Source organism: Triturus cristatus, chromosome 8, assembly GCF_964204655.1.
Source record: "Triturus cristatus chromosome 8, aTriCri1.1, whole genome shotgun sequence".
In the NCBI taxonomy this organism is placed as follows: domain Eukaryota; kingdom Metazoa; phylum Chordata; class Amphibia; order Caudata; family Salamandridae; genus Triturus; species Triturus cristatus.
The window spans coordinates 1,382,663,957-1,382,689,089 of record NC_140591.1 but is presented as its reverse complement, the minus strand read 5'-3'; the positions used below and the strand labels follow the sequence as shown (position 1 = coordinate 1,382,689,089).

The following is a 25,133-nucleotide window of genomic DNA, read 5'->3' as shown; positions in this document are numbered from 1 at the left end:
ATGTATGTGCGCCACATGTGCACACATGCACATTTCAGTGGTGCACCCTTGAAACTGCGTACGCAATTTGCGAGTACCTATTGGGTACTCGCAATTTGCGCGCGCAATTTCCATTCATTCCTATGGGCCTCTTGGCCCATAGAAATCAATGGGAAGTCGTTCCTTAATTGCGAGTCGCAATTTGCGAGTCGCAATTAAGAAATGCGTAGGAATCGCAAAAAATTCACAGATTCCTACATACATTGCACTTTGCGAGTCTATAATAGCGAATTGGTAAATTTCGTTATTATCGACTCACAAAATGTAATGTTGCTACATCAGGCCCTAACACTGCTCTTAGGAGAGAAAGAGGGTGGTGGAGTAATGTGCATGGGTTAATCATCCACCCTTGTTGGCAAGCTTGAGTGCAGTCAGTCTGCCTCAGGGATACAAATGGAGGCAGGCAGAACTCTCGCACCACTCACAGAAGATGCAGAAGGTGCTCTCCTTTTATATTTTGGAGGGAAGGAACCAGTTTGCTGTGTCAGTTAGGGGAGGAGCTGGAAACTGAAGAGGAGTTAGGATGGCCAAGATTTGATATTAGGAGAGACACCCAACGTCTTGGAGTCTATACCTCCACTTTTAAATCCCTACACATGGGACAACTCTGAGATGCACTGGAACTGAAACAAAATAAGGGCGGGTAGACTCCGCATGGATGAACCAGTCTTCAGAGTGAAGGACTAACCTGGGCTTGTATTGATGAACTCCTTTTGACCTAGGTTTCCAGGGCCAGTGGCACTGGCCTCACCACTCCCTCTGGGGGACAGTAGAGTGTGGATTTGCTCAGGACCATGGAGGACTAAGAGGGAGTGAAGGAGGCAGGAGGGCAGGCCCGAACATCTTCTCACTGGGGAGCAGTAGAAAATCAGCTCTAGAAAAGGTCAAATATTTGTGGAGACCAGGAGGCTCAAAATCATCACTCCAGGGCCTGTATCATGATCTCATTCTTTGACCTGTGGTGATGGAGAAGGGTTTGGTCCTTTTCTCTACAATGCATACATTAACTCAGACACTCTCTCAGCTAGTGAATTGGCTGCAGACAGCAGAGCTCAGAATAACAGGGCAGTAATTGCCTCTTCATGTTTCTGAGTGCTGCTGTCAGCTGTATATGCACTTACTCGGGGATTTTTCAATTTACTGTATGTATTGTAGACGGAAAAAAGAAGTGCACAGACCCTTTCTGCATTGGCACAATGCTAAGAATGTGATCATGATATATCCACTGGAGACTAGTGGCACTACCTAGAGCAGAAAGCCCCGACGCAGTTCTCTAGGCCCAGTAGAGCCAGGGAGAACAGTAGTCTGTCTGTCTCCACATTGAAGACTGCCTGATGGAAATGCAGTGCTGCCTGGCTTAGGAAACTTTAACTGTGCCAGCTGGTTTCTTTCAATTACTCCTGGTGGGTGAGGGTCCCTCTGGGGATCACTAGGAATGGGAATACACGTGGCTCTACCCATTTCATCGCATCTTGCCTCCGGGTGGCACAGTGCTCCAGCAAAATCAAAGTCAGGTGTGCAGCTCTCCCTGCTATCAAACCTTCAATTCCCCCAGGCATGACCAGGGCCCTGGGGCACCATGGATACCATTGGAGTGCAACTACGCTCCCTTTTACTAGGCCAACAGGGGGTTACATGCGGTGTACTTTCTCCCTCCTTCCCATGTCTGTGACTGTGTCTGAGGGGGGTGGGGGGGTGGAGAGCACACTGCAAGCCTACCCACCCATCTTAGAAGCCGGCGGCAGAAGTGTGGTAAAGAAAGAAAGTTGGCTCCTGTACTGGCACACAAAGAGCTGTGCCAGCCATATGGGAAGCTGTCTTAAATCAAAAGAGATATAGTGCTCCCTTATGGAATCTAAAATAAAGATTGAAGGTTCCCCACTAGGGTCACGAGTCGACACCGGAAATTAAAAAAAAAAAAAGCCCACATCAAGAGTTCATTTTTCGAAGTGAAAAAGAGAAACGCTACTGGTACTGCTCCATTAAACAGTAGCTCTCAGGACAAAGGTGTGCCCTAGAATCCTCTGGGCACCGTAGGAAAAGTTTCATATTTGACACATGGCAAAATGAACTGATTTGTGCTGAGGGCACACATGAGCACAGATGAGCAGTGATTGGCTCACCAACAACTCCCACAAGAGCCCCCCCTCAGTTCTTTGTGTGTCACCCTAAGTACAAGGATTCATGATCCCAGGAGACATTTCACTTAAAAACAAGCTCATGGAGTTGGGACTATAGTGTCATGGTTTTGGAACGCATGGATCATTGATTGTATGTCCTGGAGTTGCTTTGCGGTTAGATTAAAAGTACAATGAGGCTTTATGAATTACTAAATGTTGAACACAGAGAACTAAATTGACCTGAACATTGTTGGAAGTGCATTCATGTATATAGTGATAAGCACGGTATCATTCAGGAATGTTTTAGTATTGATTGCAGTGTGTTTTGAATCCATACATGCGTCTTTAATTATTGTGGTGACACTATGAATATGCCAGTGAGCATAATTACACCCATTATTTTGTGTTAGGCATATATGCAGGTATAGCATTTCAAGTCTTAGGGATTGCTAATGCACATACTGTTAAAGGTTCCTCTAGCCTAGGAGATCCATGATACCTTAAGGGGGTACCTGACCTGTGAGACCATTGACTAATGTGCACCTCCTGTTGGTCGTGAGGCCTGTTATAGCATGTCAACTTATGTATACCCACCTGCAATTTCTCTGTATATTTGCTAATGTGTGCTTAATATTTAGTACTGCATGTAAAGAAGTATTTTTCCTGTTTGTATGAAAAAACACTGAGTGGGCAGTGATCTCAATGTTTCTTGTTATGTTGCTGACCCTCCAGCCCACAGCATCTCCTCTGAGTCACCCTCAGACTACTCTGCCTCACTATCCTGAGCCAAGTGCTAAAAAAGGGTACTTGGTTCCGCATACTTGGGCCCCTGGAGATGAGTGGAAAAAGACCCATTTGATGCAATTGGACCCAGTACCTTTTGTCTGATCTGGATTCCTGATACCTCTTTTTGAAGAACTTTATGCCGATATCAGCAGCCATCAACAAATGGTATATAATAAAACTCAGCAACATATGACACGCCACCATCCCCAACAACTCACCTGAGAAAGCCATTATCTGCATATGAAATGCTTGAAAACCCTTGATGCTAGATGATGTCGTCAACATCAATTCCTTCAGGATTACCGTATTAAAGAGCAACACTATCCCATCTTCCATCATAAGATCCCTCACACGAAAATTTCTTAACCCCTTCATCAGAATAAACAACACCCTATTTACATCCCACACATTCCATGTCATGCTAAGACATAACAGCCATAATCCAGGTGTACAATGGTGCTCTTCTAATCACTGAAAGGGGTGGTGCATTTGTACATTTCTTCTTCAATATATCAGCAGAATTAAAAAATGTTTTCTGCCAGATTCTACTAAACTCACCAACTTTATAAACGGGCACTTATCTTTCAGTCCTAAAGAGGCAGTGGTCCCTCCTATATGACAGAAAGTGATCTCTTCTAAATAGATACATTGAGCTCAAATGGAACTCAAGCAAAAACCTCCCTTTTAAACATGAATATGTTGCCCCATGTCGGCCTTGTAACACACAAGGTAGAGTGCATGATATTTAAAGTAGGGCATGTAGAAAATGAATGTCACAATGGCCCTATGATGACAAGGCCCCAAAGGCTATTTTTTCATGTGGCAAGCCTGGCTGTCCAATATTGAAAACCAGAGTACAGATTAAAATATTTAACCACTATTTTTAATTGGTATTAAAATTCAACTAAATGGTGAAGTTGTATTTTTAATAAGTATTAAGAAACAGTAACTTTTGAAAAGACACCTTTTCTGTGCCCGATGTTCCCGGAGGTTAATTTGCATTAACTCTCCAGGTTCTTCTAGCCTGTACTCAGTCTGAATAAGATGTGTAATTCCTCCCAGGAGCACACAATAGGCTGACCTAAATGAGTAGAGATGAAACCTCTGTACGCCACAGAATATTCAGAGTAGGGGCTGTGGGCATCCTGTGACACTGGACTGTCAGATCCTGCTTGACAGGTCTGTTGAGTCACATGTATCCCTTGGGGCGCACTTGAAAGAGAGAGATCAGGATGCCAATGCTGAAGAATCCTGCCTTTTTTCTACCAGACATCTGTCACAGGATTTGTTGTAATTACAGTCCAGCTTCAAAATGGATTTTATTGTTAGATGTGGGAGGACACTGATTCCCCTATGCCACTCCCAAACACACCTGCAGCCTTCAGGGCCCAAGTGTTGCATGGCTGAACACTGTCATCATCTTGAAAAAGCCTGAGCACATGGCATTTTACGACTTTCTGCAGTAAGGCAACCTAGAACTACTTCAGAATATAGGCAAGCCAGGCCTGGAAACCTTTACTCAATTGGTCAGAGGGAACTAGGAGTGTCTTAGGGTGTCCCCCAACCACAGGCTGAGGAACACTACAAAGCTGGACCCTCATCCAGCCTTCCGCAGAAGACTGCTGGACTTGCGAAAGGATAGGAGGTGGTCGGTACCTGCTGTACTTGGCATCTATGACCTGTGAGAAATACCTGAGAATGTTGTACCCTCTTCTTCTTCAAATCCAAGGACAGCAAGATTTCCAAGAAAGATTAGGCTGATCACCCTGGGTGTCTCCAGGAACATAACCAAGCTGAAGAGGACATTCCTGTGAATAATATCAGTTGACCAGTGGCCACTGGACCTGGACTTTGCTGTTGCCCTCTGCCTGACACCCTGAGAGCCTCTAAGTGCACCCCCTGAGGGCCGGAGGCCCTTGGAAATGTACTCTTGTGTTTGTCAGAGCTCTAAAAGAACTTTGAACTTTTTCAAAACATGTGCTCTATAGCTTAAGGATCGGCCATGAAAAGAATCCAAATGGTATTTCCAAGGCATCAGATTGAATTTCAGGTTTATCCCATGTCGAGAAGAGTTTCTCTGCTGAAAAATGGCAAAGCCTCTTGCCAGATTAGTTCTAAGGAATGTTTTTGAACTTTCCTACTTCCAGGCCAATTTACTTGGTTTGTCCACCCCATGCTCCATCACAGTTGGCCTCAAACCACGCCTATTGCAACCACTACTATTGATGCTTTGGGCTTCCTGTCAATATTCCCATTAACTCTTTAAAACTTCATATCTCCAGTTCCCTTTATCAGATTTTTTTCATTTTAGTGTCATTTTGCTTATGCTTATTAAATGTTCTCTGTTTTTTATAAATTGGAGTGGAATTTTTATTGCACTGTGTTATTTTACTTTTTAACTGTTTTGGTACTTCTAAATGCTTTACCAATATTTTTTTAAGATAATTAAGCCTGTCTGCTCTATATACGTTTTCCTGATGCTCCCATCTGACCAGTGACAACTGGACCTGGACTGGACTTTGCTGTTGGCATTCTGCCTTCCACCCAGTGAGTCTCTAAGTGGCATTCCCTGAGGTCCTGTGGATCTTAGACGTGTACTCTTCTGGTTGTTTGGGCACTAAAAGAAAATTTGGAAACTTTTGAAAGCTTTTCCTCCAGAGCTTCAGCAGGATCACTGGGAAATTCTCTAACTGGCAGCTCCACAGCATCAGCTGATTTTCACATTTGTCCTGTTCAGAGACTTCTGCACCTCTTAAAAAAATGAGAAACTCCCATTATGTGTAAAGACTATGAAAACCTCCAAAGCTGCAGGGTGCCAGCGTAACTAAGTTCAGGATTCTGGCCTTTAGTTCCACGATGGTAGCTACAATTTTGATGGCGTCCAGCACGGCGTGGATTTTTCCTCTCAAAAAGTGGCAAAGTAAGTTGTAACTTAGAAGAAATTTCCATGTTTCCTTAAGAAAAACTAACATAGTCTCTTTTTGAAGTGGGATTTTTGGCTTTCAGACTTCCATCGGTAACAATCCAAATAGTGTATCCCATCTGGTCACCACTGCGGTTGGCCTTAAATCATGCCTAGATCCCGGTCTACTACGACCATTGACTGTAATTGGTGCTTTCGAACTTTTTGGTGTTATTTTTATGTACCTTTTTCAAAATTCAAAATTCATATCTCCAGTACCGCTGTTTGGATTACTGTTATTTTTGGCATCATTTTGTATATTGCACTTTTTCCTATTTTTCTAATTCAGTTTGGGATTTTTATTGCTTTGTGGTTTGACATTATTAGTATTTTTTTGCTTCATAAATACTTCACACATCACACCAAGTTAAACTTACCAACTCTGTAGCTCAGCTACCAGAGCATTGAGCTCAGGCCAACTGTTGACTTTAGGGTTCACCCTGACCAGTTAATGTTATCATTCCTTGAGGTGGGTGGCTACCCACCCCAAATAATAATCCATGTTCTTACATCAGCCATTTATCTAAACCTAAACGTCACCAAACGTGAGTTTTCAACAGTGACATCTTGAGGTTCAAGGCCCAATCTTAGCTCTCTGCGATGATCTCAGAGTGCATCACCCTCTATCACTCCGCATTAAATCACAAATAGCTCAGTATGAAATTTCAGCAACCCTAAATCGAACTTGGCTTTATCCTTGATATCCCCCAACTGCAGTTCTGTCTCATGTTGACAGGGCAAGCACCCTTCTAATAAGACCATCAAATATCATTCTATCTTCCTACAATGTGTACCTCCATGCTGCAGCCCCATTTAACAGGGCAACACATCAGTTCCACCCAAAAACTATATTGGCTCAAGATTCATGCATGCCTACAATTACTTAATCATTCACTAGGCACCCAGCATAAACAAACAATGCAACCTTGCAGACAAATAATGTTAGTTTTGGACTGTTTCTATGCCACAAAAAGCTACAGCTTCTTAAATTTCTGGGAACTAATGCATCAAAATGAAAGAACCCCAAAACAAACCCTTGAGATGTGTGTTACCAAACTGTGGAATTAACTCTAACTGGCATTGAAACTTCTGCCCCACTCTCCAATACTTTAGACGAGAGTGCAATCCAACCTGTTCAATTAATTTCCACCCCCAAACCTACTCTATTCCTATGACCCTTCCTAGTCTAATACTAAAGCCTGGGTCTATATACCGCTTTGCAGTCATGTTGCCAAATTTGTTAGGTTCATGTTGTATAACAGTTTCTCATGCTTTTCCCCTTTAACATAGAACAACACGTTTAAAATACATTAAACAGATTTTAAGGTAAAATATACTGTAACCCAGCAAACTGGTGAGCTATGGGGTTGCACCCGACAATCCAGTAGGTTGGAGCAGAGCCAAGAGGAGTAAATTGAACAGAGAGATCAGTCAAGGGGATTACTGTTCCTCTGATGCAGCATTGTCCAAAGCAAGTTCACAAGGGCCTCGCAGAAGCCATAGTTTCAGGATAATATATATATATATTATTTATATTTTTTTGTTGTTTTATATAGCCGAACTAGACCTGAGACATCGGGTATCAGAGCGCTTTACATAGCACCAGTTTTGTTACAGAAGGACATATTCCTTTTTGTTAGGCACGAATATATAAATTGTTTCCTTTTAAATGAATTGTATGTATACGTATATTTAGTGAATAGCCTGCAAATCTGGTGTAACCAGAAAATCTGGCATGGATGAGGACTTTCTGGCCCTACATTTGACACCTCTGGTCTGGGAGGTTTATTTGTAAGAGAATTTGCTAATAAATAAGGGGACAGCCTAGCTAGTTTAGTGGATTGTTGTACCAGGACATAAGTCTGTTGTACTATCAGTGGGTGTTCGCAGACAGAGGCAAAAGGATTTAGTTGTAAAAGGAGGTAGATGTAGCCTCACTGACAGAATCATCTGGAAAGGACCTCACCTACATCTCGCTCTCTCTCACACAAACACACAGGGATAGAGTTGGTGCGCTTGAAGCGTTTGGATGCCCAAAGCAGATTTCTAAGAATAGCCAGAAATAGTTTGCATTGTATACAGTCAAATTAAAGCAGTACGTTGAAATTTGAAGGGCCAACGATAATAGAGAAATTTCCAATGCAGTTTAGGACATGAACTTGTGTGTGACAAACTTAGTGATGGGATTGGGACAGCACAGCTAGTGGCACGTCTTGTTTTTGGATTTGGGGGTTGTAGGTATAAAATATATAAGGCACTTAAAAGGGAACCCAATAAACCCGCCCACCAAACCATGAAAATAGAAAATAAATATTAATTTAGGAACCAATCTAAAGAATATGTAAGTGCTTCTTTGGCAAAAAGCCAGCTTTGGTTTGCACAACATCATACTAAGCAGTGATATTAAATGGGGATAAAAAACATGCATGGTCTTCAACCTCTTACAGAAGTAAACAAACGACCAGACCGAGATAACATGTCCCCTAAAAGTCAATTTATATTGCACTGGTTATTAATATAGCAAAGATCACATCTACAGTTGAGTGGCCTAGCAAAGAGTCGAACCAAACCCATATTACCAAGGGCTGCTGAGTACTAGATGAGACTGTCGTTCTAAAACAAGAATATGGGCTGAAGCCCAAATGATAAGCAATGGATTCCAGATGAGGTCAAAATCCAGAGAATTTAAATGTATGCCACCATAAATTCACCTAATATCTGCCATTTCTCGTTATGATTTGATTGTGAAATTTCTGGGATTATGTCACTTCACGTAATTGAGACTTTGTTCGGATAAAAATCGTATTACGGTTGTACAGAAAAAATGTGTATATGCAGAACCCGAACAGCTGTTGCTCAAGTTATGTGAAAGTTTGTATTCTTTTATGGTCTGGCTTGACAGCGCAGCTGATGTCTGATAATTATGTGAGCATCACTAGAGAGAGGATTTGGCTCTGCCCACATGTTGGGAGTCAGGTGTACATTTTTTGATTGGATGGAAGTTGTGTGCTTCCACAAAAAAGTGCTTGCCTTCCACGCAGCTGTGATCATTTTGTTTATTTATCAAGCTGCCTTACCGTAAACTTTCAGGGGCACAGATGACATTGGAATGTATAGTATAGTTTATTAATCAACCAATAGCATGGTCATAAAAACAGCATAAAACAAAATACAAATTCACATTGTTCCATAGAACATAAGTAGAACATTTCATCAAGTTTTGGTTTTGAAGCCCTGCCTAAAACAAATTCAATGTTATAAAAAAAGGATTTAGTATTTACAGTTCTAAATTAGCTACACAGACATAAAAAGACATGTTTAAATGGATCCAACCCAATATTTCACAGTGGCGCTTTCGATCTCTGCCACCAGGCATATAACAAATATCTTGTAATTGCAAAGACAAGCCATTGTGTTGTGTCCGATCGAAATATACGTAACGCTTCCGATGGGCGTGAAAAGGAAAGCAATCGGCAGACTGGGATAATCCATGTTTTCCTTATGTTACTGTACGCAGGACACACAAAAAAAAGTGCTCAATTGTCTCTGGGTCAGACAGACACACAGGAGTGATTGTAGCATTGGCCCATTTGTTTTTCCAAACATTTAGTGGTAAAGTCCCAAGCCTGAACTGAATATAAAGTGCTCATGCCTGAGGTGGTTCAATTTCATCCATGAACGTGTCAAAGTTAAAACAGCTCTTAACATTTAAAAATTGCAAGGTTAAAGTACCACGTGCTACAGTTTCATTGCTGGAGAAATTGATAAGATTCCAGTATCTCTTCTTTAGCAAGGGGGCCATTGTTTTTGTAATAGAACCAGGGGCCTCCCACATCATATCCAGGCCCAAGCGATACAGCCATTCTCTAACCCTCTTGAACCAAAGCAATTCACCTTTCTGTTTTTGTAGGGTTAATAGTTCCACCACTGCCTCTTTTACGTGGATCTCCGTATTATTAACTCATATTCGGACCCAAAACATCAGTGCTCTAAGGACAGCAAAGTGTGAGATAGATTTAACTACTAAGTCGAGGCGCAGTGGTAAAATTGGCGTATTGATTGGGATATTAAGTATTGCCCATATTTTCCACTACCTCTAACTTTTTAGTTTTCCCCAAGCGCCACAATTCGGCGCCATACAAAGCTGCACCTAATCCTTTTGCCCTATGTATCTCCAGTACAGGAGAGATTGGGCGATAGGTTGACCATCTTAGCCTCCTTGCTATTGCGCAGTCCACTAGTTGTAGTGACGACTCACTCTTTTAAATTTGGGGAGTCCATGCTAAGTCGTCACTAATTCTAACTCCCAGGTAGTCAAAGACCTTAACCTGTTCTAATTGTTGGGTGCCCCATATCAACTTCCCCTTTGAACGTTCATAGGGGTTAAATTCATTTCGAGGCCCCGTTCTTTACAAGCTTAGGCATACTTATTTAAGGTGTTTTGGATACCCTTCGGAGTCTTAGAGATTAGGAGTATGTCGTCTGCAAACAACAAGGAGGGTAAGGGACTGCCCGCTAGTCTAGGAGGATTGCCTCCGCAATCATATAACTCTTGGATCAACCGATTGATGTACAAGGTGAATAGAGTTGTGCCAAGCACGCACCCCTTGCGTACCCCTTTGGAGATTGCAATACTATTTGAAAGGCTGCCATCTGACTTCCACCTAATTCTCGCGTAATTATCATCATGCAGGCGAACCAGTAGCTGGAGAAGATCATTTGGTAGTTCTAGTTTCCACAGTGTGGCCCACAATTTGTTACGATCGATGGAGTCAAAGGCTGTTTTAGGGTCAACGAAAACAACATATAGATGACCCTTCAGGAGCTTAACATCCTTCCAAATTAATAACAAAAATCTAAATGCTTGGTCTAGGGTGCTTGTAGATGACCTAAAGCCAGCCTGCAGGTGGGAGATAATGTTATTCTCTTCCATGCAATTTTGGATACGGAGCAAAATCACTTTACAAAAGAGTTTCTGGGAGACATCTATAAGACTTATCGGTCTATAATTGAGGGGTCCCCTTTCTCTCCTTTTTTAAAGATTGGTATTATTTCAGCTCCTTTCCATGTCGGGGGAATATCCCCCCCTCGCTGGATGGCGTTAAAAACCTTTTGAAACAAAGGGCCCCAAATATTAAGCTCAGCTTTGTACAAGTCTCCTGAAAGTCTATCTAAGCCAGGAGCGTTTCCTGCCTGGAGTAGGTTAATTGCTGCTATGATTTCTTTTAGGGGAAAACCCTTCAGTAATTCCCTTTATTGGCGCCAGGGTAACTTCCCCTACAGCTACCATAATTTCTTCTTCTAAAGCGGGGGGGGGGGGCTCTCTAGTATAATTTTTTTTAAAATAATCTTCCCAAAGCAGTGGCTGAATATAAAAGTCATCTTCACTGACCTGCCTAACTTAACAGGGCCGGGCAATCCCCCGGTGCGCTGCACAGGTGGGGGCCGGTTTTGGGCCCCTGGGGGCCACTTTTGTTACAGGGCCGTATTTGCTGCATAGCTGCAAAATTGTCCCTGTAACAAAATCGGCCGAAAACCGGCCCTGGCAAAGAGCACGGCCGCACCCCCAACATCCAGGGGGGAGGGAGGGGGTCGGCCAAGCACTTTGCCAGGGCCGGTTTTGGTTCCCAGTCCGGCCCTGTAACTTAACCTTTAGCAAGTAGGTGCCAGAACGTTTGACTATCTTTCTGTTTGGAGGCGTCAACCAATGTACGCCAGTTATTGGCCTCCCAGGTCTTTTTTGCTCCAGTCTGTGCCCTCTTGTACAACGTTCTACTATTCATGATGGCCTCTTGAACTCCTTGCTTTACTGCTTCTGTTAGGTTAGCCTTTGTTAATCACAATCCTCATTGTACCATTGGGCATTGCTTCGTTTAAAACAGTTAAGACTAATAGATTTGCAAAAATATTGCTTAATGCTATTGGACAGTTTCTGGTAACTAGCTAAGATAAGATTGTCTTTGTTGTGGTCTAAGTGTCTGGCTACCCCAAGGGTCTGGACCACTTCTTCATAAATGTTTGGGATTGATTGCCCATCAGCTACCACACTGGGCCGTTTAATACGTCTATTATTGTTTGTCATTACAGTAGGTACTATATTGTTAGAGGTTTGACTCTCAAAAATTGGAAGACCAGTTAGCTCCAAGCAAAGGGAATTATGGTCACTATCATCACGGGTTAAGACAGTCATATCCTTGACATGAGACCACATGTCCAGGTCCACCATGATGTAGTCTATCCTTCCTTTTATACTACCCCTCTTGAAAGTAAATTCCGCTGCCTCATCAGCAGGTGTCCGACCATTACAGGCACGCACCCCATGTGCAAGGGTAAGGGACAATACCTGCTGGCCCACTTTAGTGAGTCTTTTAATGGAAGGATTAAGTCGTTTTTTAACACCACTAGCTTGCTCTTCTTCCTGCACTAGCTCTTGGATGTACTCCACCTGCAAGAATGAGAGAAGGGTCTCCACTACATTTCTCTAAATAGTCAACTAACGTTGTTATTGTTTCTGAAGGCTTATAGTGGCTACTGAACCTATTGTAGATGTTAATCAGTCTAATTTGGACACTCCTTTTTGGCCATGACAAATCCATACCAAGAATCTCCTGAGAGTCTACCTTCATTGGAATGTTATTTAAGTGTTTTAGATAACTAGATCATGTATGGTATTAGCACAAAGGGAAGGATGGCAGATGGTAACTTACATGGATTTTTAGGTCTGGCTTGAGAGTGCAACTGTTACCTGACCTTTTAACCTACACCAATGTTATTCCACAAAGGAAATCATGCGAATTTCGCCTAGGCCTATTGAAAAGCAGAATGCTTTGGAATTCACATTGGAAGAGTGAATTTTCTAAATTCCTATAGTGGTCCAAATTGATTGAAATCAATTTTTTTGCATTTTACGCAATTTCCACATAGATAATTACACAAAGTTCGCCCAGGCCTTTTAAACGCAAATTGCTTGGTGTTACACATTGGAAGGCGGAATTTCTTACATTTGCTAATTGGTCTAAGTTTATCTAAGTTCCGTTATTTAGGAAATATCATAAATAAATGTCTGATGTGATGTCATTATTCTGCTATGCAAAATGGACTCACTTAAGAATATATCGAGATTAACATTCCCTAGCTTTTAAAAATGTTTGACAAATGCTGTAACTCAAATGAAGCATATATTATGTTCTGAAAGAATTTTTCAGAATTTGTTGATGTTGTTCATGAATTTCTTTCTCTTTTTGTGTTTTATAGATCCTATCCATGGGAATGATGACAGAGTACTACCACTACTTTTTTACAACAATGGTAAGACATTGTTAAAATTATATTAAAACATGTTTCCCATGTTGACTCATGAAGTACTCTGAAAATCTAGGGGCAGTTTACAGTGCAGGTCAGCTTCATTGCAATACTGCTCTAGGACCCAGTTGCACAGCCAAATAGTATGATTCATAGTCCGGATACACTGAAAACATGTCCATTAGGACTGATACTCTGCCCTAATACAGCCACCACCGGTAGCAAAATCTTAGATTTTGCACTCGTGCTTGCGAAATGTACAATTTGCAGAAAGAACAATTCATGGACAGAATGCAGAACAATGTAAATGTAAATTGATACTTGTATAGCGCACTACTCACCCGCAAGGGTCTCAAGGCGCTTGTACGAATACCGCTGTGGAACCCATCCTGGCTTTCCCTGTGAGGCGTCCACTCCTGGGCACCCCCAAGGTGGAGGCCAGGCATCCTTAGCAATGTGGGGGCCGTTGTGGAGATTAAGCAAGCTATTGCCCAGAGTTGCAGAGTGGGACTCCATGATTGGAATGGCACCGAGGCGAGAATTATCAGGTCCGTGGAATTTTTGAGCCGAAGACCCGCCGAGGCGGGGAATTGAACCCTGGTCCCGGGCTAGACCTCTGCATCAGGGTCTGCCGCTCTAATCATTGAGCCACACTTCTCCACACAATGTCATACATTCACCCCAGAACAGAGATCTGGGCCTAAATCCATCGTTTTTGTTCTCCATGCCATTCCAGTTTGAACCCAGCCATGTGCAAATCAGTCTTGACCCTGCGCACAATGGGAACAGTCCAGCACGAACTACCAGGCCAGGTCCTCTCTGGACTGGAAACAAGCATCCTAGGCCCGGTTTCAGGGTTTCACCCCTCATCAGCCAGGAATAGCTTGACTCCAGTGGCATGGAGAGCACGGGACCCACGTCTGGGCATACCCGTCCCACTCGGGGTGACAAATGCAAAAAGAACAATTGATGGACAGAATGCAGAACAATGTCATACATCCACCCCAGTACAGAGATCTGGTCCTAAATCCATCTTTTTTTTTGCTCCCGATGCCATTCCAGTTGAAACCCAGCCATGTGCAAATCAGTCTTGACCCTGTGCCCAATGGAATCGGTCCAGCCCGAACTTGCATATGGCTGGGTCTAAACTGGGGTGGCATGGTGAACAAAAGAACGATGGATTTAACCCAGATCTCTTGACTGGGGGTGAATGTTTTGATTTGTTCTGCATTCTGTCCATCATTTGTATGTCTTCTGTGAAACATACAATATCAGTGAATTGGGAAGCTATATCCTCCCTCCCATGCACGCTTGGAAGCTTGAACTGCAGCGGTGGGTAATGGTAGAGGACAATGTGAGTAAACGCCTAGGCTACGGGGGGACGCTGCACACACACTACAGGCTGGGTCACAATATTTCTTGCTCTGAATCATACAACCACCATAAACCACAGAAATACATTTATTTTTTACCCCAGCCTACCCTACACGTGCCCTCAATGTTGCAGCACTTCACCAGATCACTTGAGGTTTGAATGTCGTGATTGCAGCGGATCGTTTACATAGCAAACGCTCTCTTCCTAGAAATTACTGGAAGCCTGCTCTCGTCATGCCAGAGAGCTGCTCCCTTTCATGCCACAGTGCACTCCCTTGCATTTGAGTGTTATGACTTAATTGATGCTTCAACTTGCAGAGTACTGTACTTCTATACTATACACCGCTGTACATAATAAGCTGCTTGCGATGTTTGGACCCATGTACATTTTCAATAAAGAGCAAGTTAAAAAAAAAAAATTACTCGTACCCATTTAGTTTTGTCTTGTGCTGATGTACTCATATGAATTAGAGCAAAGGGGGATGCACATGGGGAGCACACAACTGGGCTCAGTTTTCCTAAGAGGGGCTGTGCAAGAGCTTTAATTTAAAGGATTCTCCTCAACCTTGGGCTGACTTCAATCTAGATATTAAATGCCAAATCAATAACAACAAAGACAGTAGTGTATTATCTACTATTAGAACATTGGAATGTTGGAAGCTCCATTGAAAACAATGGAGTGCTCCTGTCTTATAATGGCTGGTATAAGCCCGGAGCTCCAACATTCCAATGTTTCTTTGTTCACAGCTCTGGCTGTGAACAAAGGCTACAGGGAGCCTGAGGGGATTTGAATCCCCTCGCGCTCCCTGAAGGCTTTGTTTTATTTGTTAGAACATTCTGCCCTCTAGTGGCAGAATCCTCTAATAGCCTTATTGCTCTTCGTAGCAGGGCTATACCAGCTATTAAAGTCCCGCTGCTTTGTTAAAGTCCCTCGCCTTCGGCACGGGCTTTAACGCTGCAGCGGGCCTTTAATAGCCGGTTGAGCCCGCTACGGCAGGCCATAAGGCTATACTACTCGCTACTGGTTTCTGCAGTGTTCTGAAATATATCATAGTTTAAACGTAGACCTACACTTAAGTTGACCCAGAAGTTTCAACAAACAACATATTGTGAAAGCAAGTAGATGTGGGGTTAAGGAGTTAGGAGTAGTAAATCCATACATTCCTTTGATTGCTTAACTTGACAATACGTTGTTAGTCAATATTGCAGAGTTGATAGATGAGCCGGTCGATATGCTTGATCTTGGTATTGTGACATACAGCCGGCACCTCCCAATCTGGTCTGTAGCACAGCACCCACAGAACATAACTGAGCCACAGAAGATGAAGATCTGTGGATTCTCAACTCCTGGTTGGAGCTACTTGGAGATTGGCAGGTTATGAGATAAGTACTGCATTAACAGGATCACAAGAGAAGAACTAGAGCAAACAAGCCAGCTGGTAGCAAGAGCGCCCTATCCGGCTGTAACGCATCTCTCTGGATGGTAGAAGAAGCTTCTCAGGCGCAGGCAGTGAAACACTTTAAAGAAGGAACAAAGAGTCAGGGAGGTCAAAATGAGTGGGTGAAAAAGTAGGATCATCTTTATAACCATTTATCTAGTCCTTAAATGACATTACGGTTCCTCATCCAAGAACCTGAATGCCAAGCTGATTCGATACAAACCTCATCGTCCTCTACATTCTTCATCGTCCAATCTTCTCCTTATTTCCCTGACATAACAAATCTTCATTCGGTGGAATATTCTTTTCAGTTCTTACCCCTAAGCTTTGGGATGGACTATCAGCTGACCTAAAGTCCATTTCATTTCTTTTCCTCTTCAGAAAGGAATGCAATGCATTAGTCTTCATGCTAATTTCCATTCAGATTCAGAATATCACTTTAATTGATTTTATTGACCTGAGACCTCAGAATATAAGCACGATTTATAAATGTGATACATAACCTAACTGCAATATTTTAGCAGCACTGGGGTCACTCCTCTGCCCCCAAGGTCTAAAGAGGGACTTGACAGCACCGGAATCTCTGAACCAAAGTGAATTCAGAACCAGGGTGGATTTATGGAGGAATGGATTACAATGTGGTTGGTTCTTCATTCTCTGAACACAAGAAATGCATTACAATACAACAGTGCACATTTAATATGAAATACTTCAATACATGTCCCCAGATTCGAAGAATCATATCCACGCATTCTTCTGCAGAGCAACACATTTTCTTCAGAATAATTGATGCTCCTTCCCGTAAATTAGATGGCTCAAATTCAAGTGCTTGCTTTTTCCCCATAAAACGAGGACCATCTGCTGTCTATAACATGATTTATGGGCTCCAGTGAATATGTTCTACATCACTTATCTCTCACCAACCTATCAGATACAGTGAGATGAGGGATTGTTATGATAAAGCATTGGTTGGATCGGATTGGAAACACGTGTCATGATGCACGGCAGTAGTGTTTCAAGAAATAGACACTTTTAAAAAAATAAATCGATACTTTTTTTTCCAAATAGGGCTTCTTCAGTACAGCCTCTGAAAGACTTTATTCATCCTGGTGGGCCTAATTCGGAAAGTCAGGCTTCTAAATGTTGGAAATCTGCTGCTATTTATAAAGCCGACGTTTATGGCATTCACAAAGAGTTCTAAAAATAATTTTGGAAATGTACACCATTCCCAGGGGTGCTCCAGTTCACAAAATCCACTGATGCATATATGCAGAATTGTTAATTTTTACAATAAGCTTTTTGCCTGAAAACCACTTGCTGTATAGCCCCGTTAAATATGGGGGTGCTCCAGTCCCACTCTGGAAAGGCACCCCTGCCTTTAGCAAAAGTGTATTTTCATATGTTTCCAGGGAGGGAAACTGCCTGCAGATGTTTTGTGATTACATGTCAACGTATGCGTTTGTGTACTGTTTTGAAAACACACCATATCCTGCCCCAACCCCAAACTTATGATGATGAAAAATCTGTCACAGTGGCAGACCCTCCAGACACTAATCATGATCATTCAAATACATCACTCCTGATAGGGTGGTTTTTCTTAGTCTATTTATTGTGTCTATGATTTGGGTAACCCAATGGCAATCTTTGTTAATCAAATAAAAAAACATTGCGATAATCCGAATCTGTAATTTAAAATAGAAAATAGTTTTTCTGGGCACGCAAATACCACCTTGATGGGCAAAAACGAATTTTGAGCTGACGGTGCATGCCGGTCTTCACACACCCATGTCATCAGAATGCACTGACAAAATGTAGCCTTGGCGTTTTATATCAAGGTACATCTGACCTTTTCCACACTAATGTCCCCCACCTATCATTGTGCCAGTCGTGTTATTATTGTCTCCGATAACCTATTGTAGCATTGAATCACAGGTGTGCGTGCATTTCAGTGTGTGTGCGTGCGTGCGTGTGTGCGTTTTCACATAAATACCTTCTGGCAGACGGTTACTGTGTCCCAAAGCTCTAAACAGGCTTCACTGAATAAGACAAATATTTTAGAATCAGAACAAACCATTCCGCTGTAACATGTTTCACTTTTTATTTTTTCGCTCACTTTTTATTTTTTCGCTCTTTGAAATTTATGGGATGTATTATTTCTCTGCCTTGCCAACTCTGTGTGTGACCGGTTGTTTTGTTCTTACAAAATGTTTAATGCTTGTCGACCCCATGCGGACTTGGACAGACATGCCCATGCCGTTCCTTGATAGGGTCGGACCGTTTGCTTTGTACACAACAGAATAGAGTTTTTCTTTGAGACATTAAAGCATGGTTTCCCTTCACAGCTCATCAAATGTCTTGGTCACCAAAATGTTATAGAAGGTTTTCTTCAGGACTCACTGATCATTCCTCATGGCCATTTCAGATAACTTCCCCGTATGTGCCATTGCCATAAATCAAAATACAAAGAAAGACACGGGGACAAATTTTATTTTGATATCCCCCTGCTAGTCCCAACATTTCGTTCAGCTATGACCTTTCCACAAATTTTATTCCACTGTGAAAGTTCTTTTCCGACTGAGAAGTTAAAACTGCGTGAACCAAATCTGTATTTCTTTGTGGGAGCATAACTGAAGTCCACCAACTCTCACTTAATTGAGAAAGTGTTTTTGCTTTTAAAGCAATAACAAATCTAAATAACTTTCTTTCCATGATAAAAACCGCACAATTTTTCATAGCACAGATTTGGCATTTCAGATGCTAGGTAAACTGAACTTTAAAAGTAAAACAGGTGGGGGCTTCCAGTGTTAGCATACGGCCTAGATTTAAGAAGGGTTGTGCAGGCGCTTACTTGGTGCTGCACAATTTTGCTGTGCTGACAGGCCTTTTTAATGCAACCTTGTTAATACTCCCCTTTCCGACACAGTCCTCTGCGGCAAAGGGGCGTGCAATGGGTGTTGCTGTGGGTGTTCCACTGCAACACCAATTGGGTTTTGACGCTGCCCCAGATTTACAAGACTGAGGCAGCACCAAAAACTAACGCCGTGGAATACCAGGCGTTAGAATGGCACATCGAGGAGAAATTATTAATTTCTCCTCATTTTTTAGCTTTTTCCATGTGTGTCGCATTCTGCAGCACAAATAGAAGATGCACATCACCATTATTAATTGTTTATGTGCAGGAAGGTGTCTCTTCCTCCACTTACACAATTGTTCCTGCAGTGCAGGCAGGGCCGGACTGGGAACCAAAACCGGCCCTGGCAAAGTGCTTGGCCGCCCCCATCACCCCCCCCCCCACGGCAAAAACGGCCCTGTAACAAAAACGTCCCCCAGTGGACCAAAACCGGCCCCCACCCGTGCGGCGCACCGGGGGATTGCCCGGTGCCCGCTACGGAAAGTTCGGCCCTGAGTGCAGGCATTCTTGTAACATGGCAGCAGGGTGTCTGCACTGGCGTTAGTCAGCATTTATTGTGCCAGCTCTAGGAAACACAGGGGTGCACTGTGTTCTGGTGAATATGGTGCATCCCGGCGTTTTGAAAATGTCAGAGCACGGAGCTGCCAAACTTGACGAAGCTCCGCGCTCTGACTTTTTCTTGTGAATATGCCCCAATGTTTTGTTCAGGCCCTGCGCAAAATATTAGGAAATAACCCGCTACAGCTTATCTCGTGGCGTGGGTTGGACGGGCAATGCTAAGTTTCCACAAGGAAAGGAAATACAATGTAAATTTGTTGAACAAGGAGACTGCAAGAAAAGGATCACTTGTCAGGATAAAACTGTAGAATGGACATAATTAAACTAGTAGTTACATTTTAAAATGATATAATCTCAGAACATTTATATATTTGTCATCATTTTTTGCAGGATTTGTTTGCCCTGGACCTTGAACCCTACCGATACAGTGGAGTAAACATGACAGGGTTTCGTCTTCTCAACATTGAAAGCCCACAGGTTTCCTCTATCATAGATAAGTGGTCAATGGAACGGCTGCAGGCACCACCAAGACCAGACACTGGCCTATTGGAAGGCATGATGACAGTAAGTGAAGAAAGGCAGGAAATAGTGGGTCTTATGTGCTTTGGTAACTTCAGTAGATGTATATGTGTTGAATGTATATATATTGAGAGTAGTTAACAGCCTGCATCATCTTCATAAATATAAACATTCTCTTGTATGGGGGATGCTGATGGAGAATAAACAGATATGTTCCTAAATTAACAACTGCTTCTGAGAGGCCAGCGCCCAACCTGCTTTTGATCATCTCTGCCCCAAGACTGGAGCTGCTGCACACAAGAGTTAAGAAACCACACACCTTCCTCATCCACATCATTCATCAACCCAACAGAAGAAAACAAATCCACTCTTGTAAGCACTTAGCCCTCCATCCTCAGCCATATTAACACATAGCTCACATGCTCCAACACAAAAAGTCTATTTCTTGGCTTACCTGATCATCAATGCACATTATAATCAAGCATGCGGCTGACCTCCTGCCACACAGCAATCTTTGGGGCCGATTCACAGAACTAACTTAAGACAAAATCCTAAACTTCCTACTTTTGGTATTCACAGAAGTTAGGATTTTGTCTTAAGTTTGCCTTAAGACAAACTTAAGACAGACTTAAGACAGACTTAAGATAGACTTAAGACAAACTTAAGACAAACTTAAGACAAACTTAAGACTGACTTAAGACAGACTTAACCTCTTCAGTGCCCATGACGAGATAGTCTCGTCATGGAGCACGGTTGCGCTGTGCCCATGATGAGACTATCTCGTCATGAACCCCACCCACTAGTGCAACGCCCGGCACAGGAGGGGGAAAGGGCGTGGCACTGAAGGGGTTAAGACAAACTTAAGACAGACTTAAGACAGACTTAAGACAAACTTAAGACAAAATCCTAACTTCTGTGAATACCAAAAGTAGTAAGTTTAGGATTTTGTCTTAAGTTAGTTCTGTGAATCGGGCCCTACATGTTGTGTTGACTCACATCTTTGATGGACTCCTATCGGATGTTTATGACATCCTACCACTTGCACACCTACAGAAAATAGCTCACAGTCTCCTCATCATGCACAAAAGCTGCATCTCAGGGACTCTTGCCCTCCCACACCCACATTTAAATGGCACTCACCATGCATTGTACTATAGTTGACATGCTACTCCACATCCTACCTCATCTACCACCCACCCAGCTAAACCTAATATTTTTTAGAAGACTTCTGCAACGTAATATCTTTTTTACATACATTTTCAGCACTGACAAAGCCTAATTTTAAATCCCCCACAACATCAACACCACAATAGACTCCCATGTAGCTATTTGCTCCTCACTCAAACTCACGTCTTATATCTCTATACTCACATTCTCAGCGAAATCCTGGACCTCTATAATTTCATTGACCCATCTGTCTCTTTCAGACTGGAATGATCATTATACACTTTCAATCAATTTCACATGGGATAGCTCAGATCCTCTATCTTCACCTCCAGATCCTACAAAAACAACCATCTGACAAGAGACCATCACTACCCACCACCTTAACCTGCTAGATAACAAAAGACCATTGAGGACTCTTTTAAATCAACACTAATGTACACCAGCTGACTAACATTCCCCACCCAAAACAACTATGATCAAACGTTAGTCGTCAACCTCTCATATTCATAAACCTTCAATGCTAAAAGTAATTTTCCAGAAAACTAGACAAAACCTAGCATTCCTCTAACTCTTAGCCCTCAAAGCTACATGCACTCTGTAGAAATTCTTCATCCGCCTGCTAAATCCAACAGCTACAGCAAAACACAGAAATGCACAACCAAAGCAAAGTACTATTCAAGAAAGACCAGCAATTAACCCATTCATGCCAAATGCCATTATTGCCGCTCTCCACATCATTGAAAGTCAAACATCAAGCACATTTTTAGCAAAATTAAAACCCTATGGCACAGCATCAACCTTGCTAATTTGTACAGGAACATCCCTCTCATCCTCACCCACAACCTCCTCACCCATCACGCTTCCCAGAACCTCACCTCGTAGTAGTTCATCCATGCACTCAAGATTACAGGAACTACACAAAGATACATTTGACAAAGAATTCTCATTACTTTTGTCCACCAATTCCTGATTCATAACATTGGGCCCGATTCACAAAAGTAATCTAAGACAAAATCCTAACGTTATGACTTTCGGTATTCACAAAAGGTGTTTAGTAGTAGTAAAGTTATGATTCCTAACTTTATTACTACTAAATGCCTTTTGTGTATACCAAAAGTCATAAAGTTAGGATTTTGTCTCAGTTTAGTAGTAGTAAAGTTAGGAATCCTAACTTTCTTACTACTAAATGCCTTTTGTGTATACCGAAAGTCGTTAAGTTAGAATTTTGTCTCAGCTTAGTAGTAGTAAAGTTAGGAATCTTAACTTTACTACTACTAAATGCCTTTTGTGAATACCGAAAGTCATAAAGTTAGGATTTTGTCTCAGATCTCAGACTACTTTTGTGAATTGGGCCCATAGAGTTATGAGATGGACAGCGATTGTTGTATGTATGCAAAATATAATTGTGACTCTTTATTGAAGTTACAGAAAGCTGAATAATCTCAATCAGTCCTAGATATAGGTTTGATGAAGATGCCATATACAGAACTGTGACCAAAAGGGGATTCATGAGTCAGGTTATGACATTAGATACCAATCACGGTATTGCTGCTTGCCTCATAATACTTATTTAGGTGGAAACTCCTGTTTCTGCCCAATCAATCTTAAGGGGCCAGTTGTATTGTGGGAGTTGGAGTCTTGAGAGCACTCAATGGTGAAACGTACCCTAAACTACATAGTAATGTTATAGTCCATAAAACCAAAGTTCCTCGAATGGAAGACGCCTGTTTTGCAAGCATGTGTGTTTACCTCAATCACAAAGTTGTGAGTCGAAATGGGCTAGCAGGTGTAAGGGAAAAACATGGCACTAGTTGAAAGCCTTGAGAAGATAAGAGGGAGGTCACATTTGACTTTTACAGAATAGGACACAAATGAAAGGAGCAACAAGTAGTTTTTTCAAAGGATGTTAAAATGATGTGGGCATAGGTTGGGTTTGACAATACAGTATAACATATAGGAGCAGGAAATCAATTACTAACAATTAGTGATTGTGAGAAATTGGCCTGGTATATGCTGTCCATTAGTTATAGTGGGCACCTTGCACCAGTCCAAACAACCCTTATTGATGATTAGGTTTAAGACAACCTTTATTGAAAGCTATCCTAGCGGTAGCTATGGAGAGCAGCCTTCAGGCTAAGTCTCGAAGGAATGTAAAGATGCTTGGTTTACCAGATTATAACTTCTTGAATGACTAAATGAAAGGAGAACCACACAAGGTATATATATAAAATATATGTATTTATTACTAAACACTCTCTACTAACCTCTGTATGAGATTAGAGAGCAAGGCACACAATATTACAGTTCTAAAATGACAGTAAATAGCACAATATACAATGGGCCCCAGGGGGGAGACCAAACCATATATTAAGAAAGTGGTATAAGAACCACGACTGGACTAGACACAGCACCTAGAGCACATAGAATCGCTGGGACCCCAAGGAACCACCCAAGGTAGTGACACAGGGGACCCACGGGGGACGCGTGCAGTGTGAGAACACAACCGCGAGCTCCGTACAATCCTATGGGAAAGTCGCGGTTGGAATTTTAGAGATTAAGGACACTTAGGAGAGGACTTGGCGCAAACCCTTTTAGACTTAGAAGGTTCTAAGACAAGCACCCACGTGAGCACCGGAGTACTCGTGTTACCTAACCCAGGGAAGCCTGGTGCATAGGTGTCAAATGGTGTCAGGAATCTTCGCTGTCTTCAGTGGAGAGTTGCTGCAAAGTACTGCTGCCATGGAAAGCAAAAGTGTCCGTTGTGATCCAAGCCTGGATTGAAAATGTGAAGAACCTGAAAGCAGAGGGGACAGAGTCTGGGTCACTTGCCAGTGACCGGGGGCACGATAGACGAATGCCCACCGATGTTGGGTGTTTCAGGTGCGATGAGGTGAAGCTAGACTCCACTGCCACGGAGACCAGGAGGCGTCGATGACAACCACAGTCTGCAGGCGAGCTGTCCCACGAAGGATGTCGAGTGCTGAGGGATCGGTGTCCGGATTGGAGACCAACAAGCCTTGACAATGGCAACCCCCAAACGGTGAGAGTAAAACGGCTTCGGTGTGGACCAGCAAGGTCCTGTGTGACTCCCCATGCAATGGAGAGTCAGGGCACATCTGGAGCAACCAGGTAAGCCCATTGAAAGTCAAAGTACCCTTCTCAGGGACCCACAAGTCGAGGGACAAGGGATCGCGGAGGGACCTTGAGAGGAATCACTAAATACCAGCCCACGGGTCACTCGAGAAGTGTAGGCCAGTAATCTTCGGTTGAATCACTGCTCGGGGTCTGAAATACAAGTAGCCAAATGCACAGCCTCAGGGATCGCCAAGAAGCATATGCTGCTGCAAATGTGCACGGTATCCAGGGGTTCGGGATGCACTGTCCTCACGTGGACTTTGGCTCTCAAGATTGCTGAGAGCACGGATCGGCCTCGGGAAGCTTGGAAACCCACCTCCTGTGTTGCAAAGTCTTCAGAGTCCTTCAGGAGCTGCGAAGTTGCAAACTGGACAGATACGTCTTTGGTGCCTGCCTTGCAGGGGAGTAACTCCTTTACTCCAAGGGAAATTCTTCAGTCATCCAACGTCGTGTAGATAGTAGAAGTTCTGGGATTCTGTAGCAGAGTTTCGTCCAGGTAAATCTAAAGTCCTGTAGCCAGGGGTTCCTACTTTATACCCAAGGAAAGGGAGGAAAAACTCTGGGGGCCCACGTATGGGAAGATCAGGACCGAGGGGTGGCTACACCCATGTCCTTTGTCCAGTTTCGTGCCAGAGCAGGGGCTGGGAGCCCCTGCAACTGGTTTGAGCTGGACTATGCACAGGGACACCAAATGTGCCCCCAGTGCAGACATCAAAGCACTCTTGGAGTACACCCACCCAGCCCCAATACACTAAAGCCTGTCTGGGAGGTGGTCACACCTCCATGTGACACGAAACCTATTGTCCAGCCTCTCCTTCAGG

At 42.9% G+C, this 25,133-nt stretch overlaps 1 protein-coding gene across 3 annotated transcripts in view; it reads left to right on the top strand.

Moving 5' to 3' along the window:
• Window positions 1-25,133, top strand: part of GRIK1 (glutamate ionotropic receptor kainate type subunit 1) — a 968,246-nt gene that overhangs the window by 601,266 nt on the left and 341,847 nt on the right. For all 3 annotated transcript variants that reach the window (XM_085623097.1, XM_085623095.1, XM_085623096.1), the window contains exons 5-6: window positions 13,162-13,215; window positions 19,882-20,055. In XM_085623097.1, coding sequence (XP_085479223.1) covers window positions 13,162-13,215; window positions 19,882-20,055 — 228 coding nt within the window. The remainder of the gene's footprint in view (window positions 1-13,161; window positions 13,216-19,881; window positions 20,056-25,133) is intronic.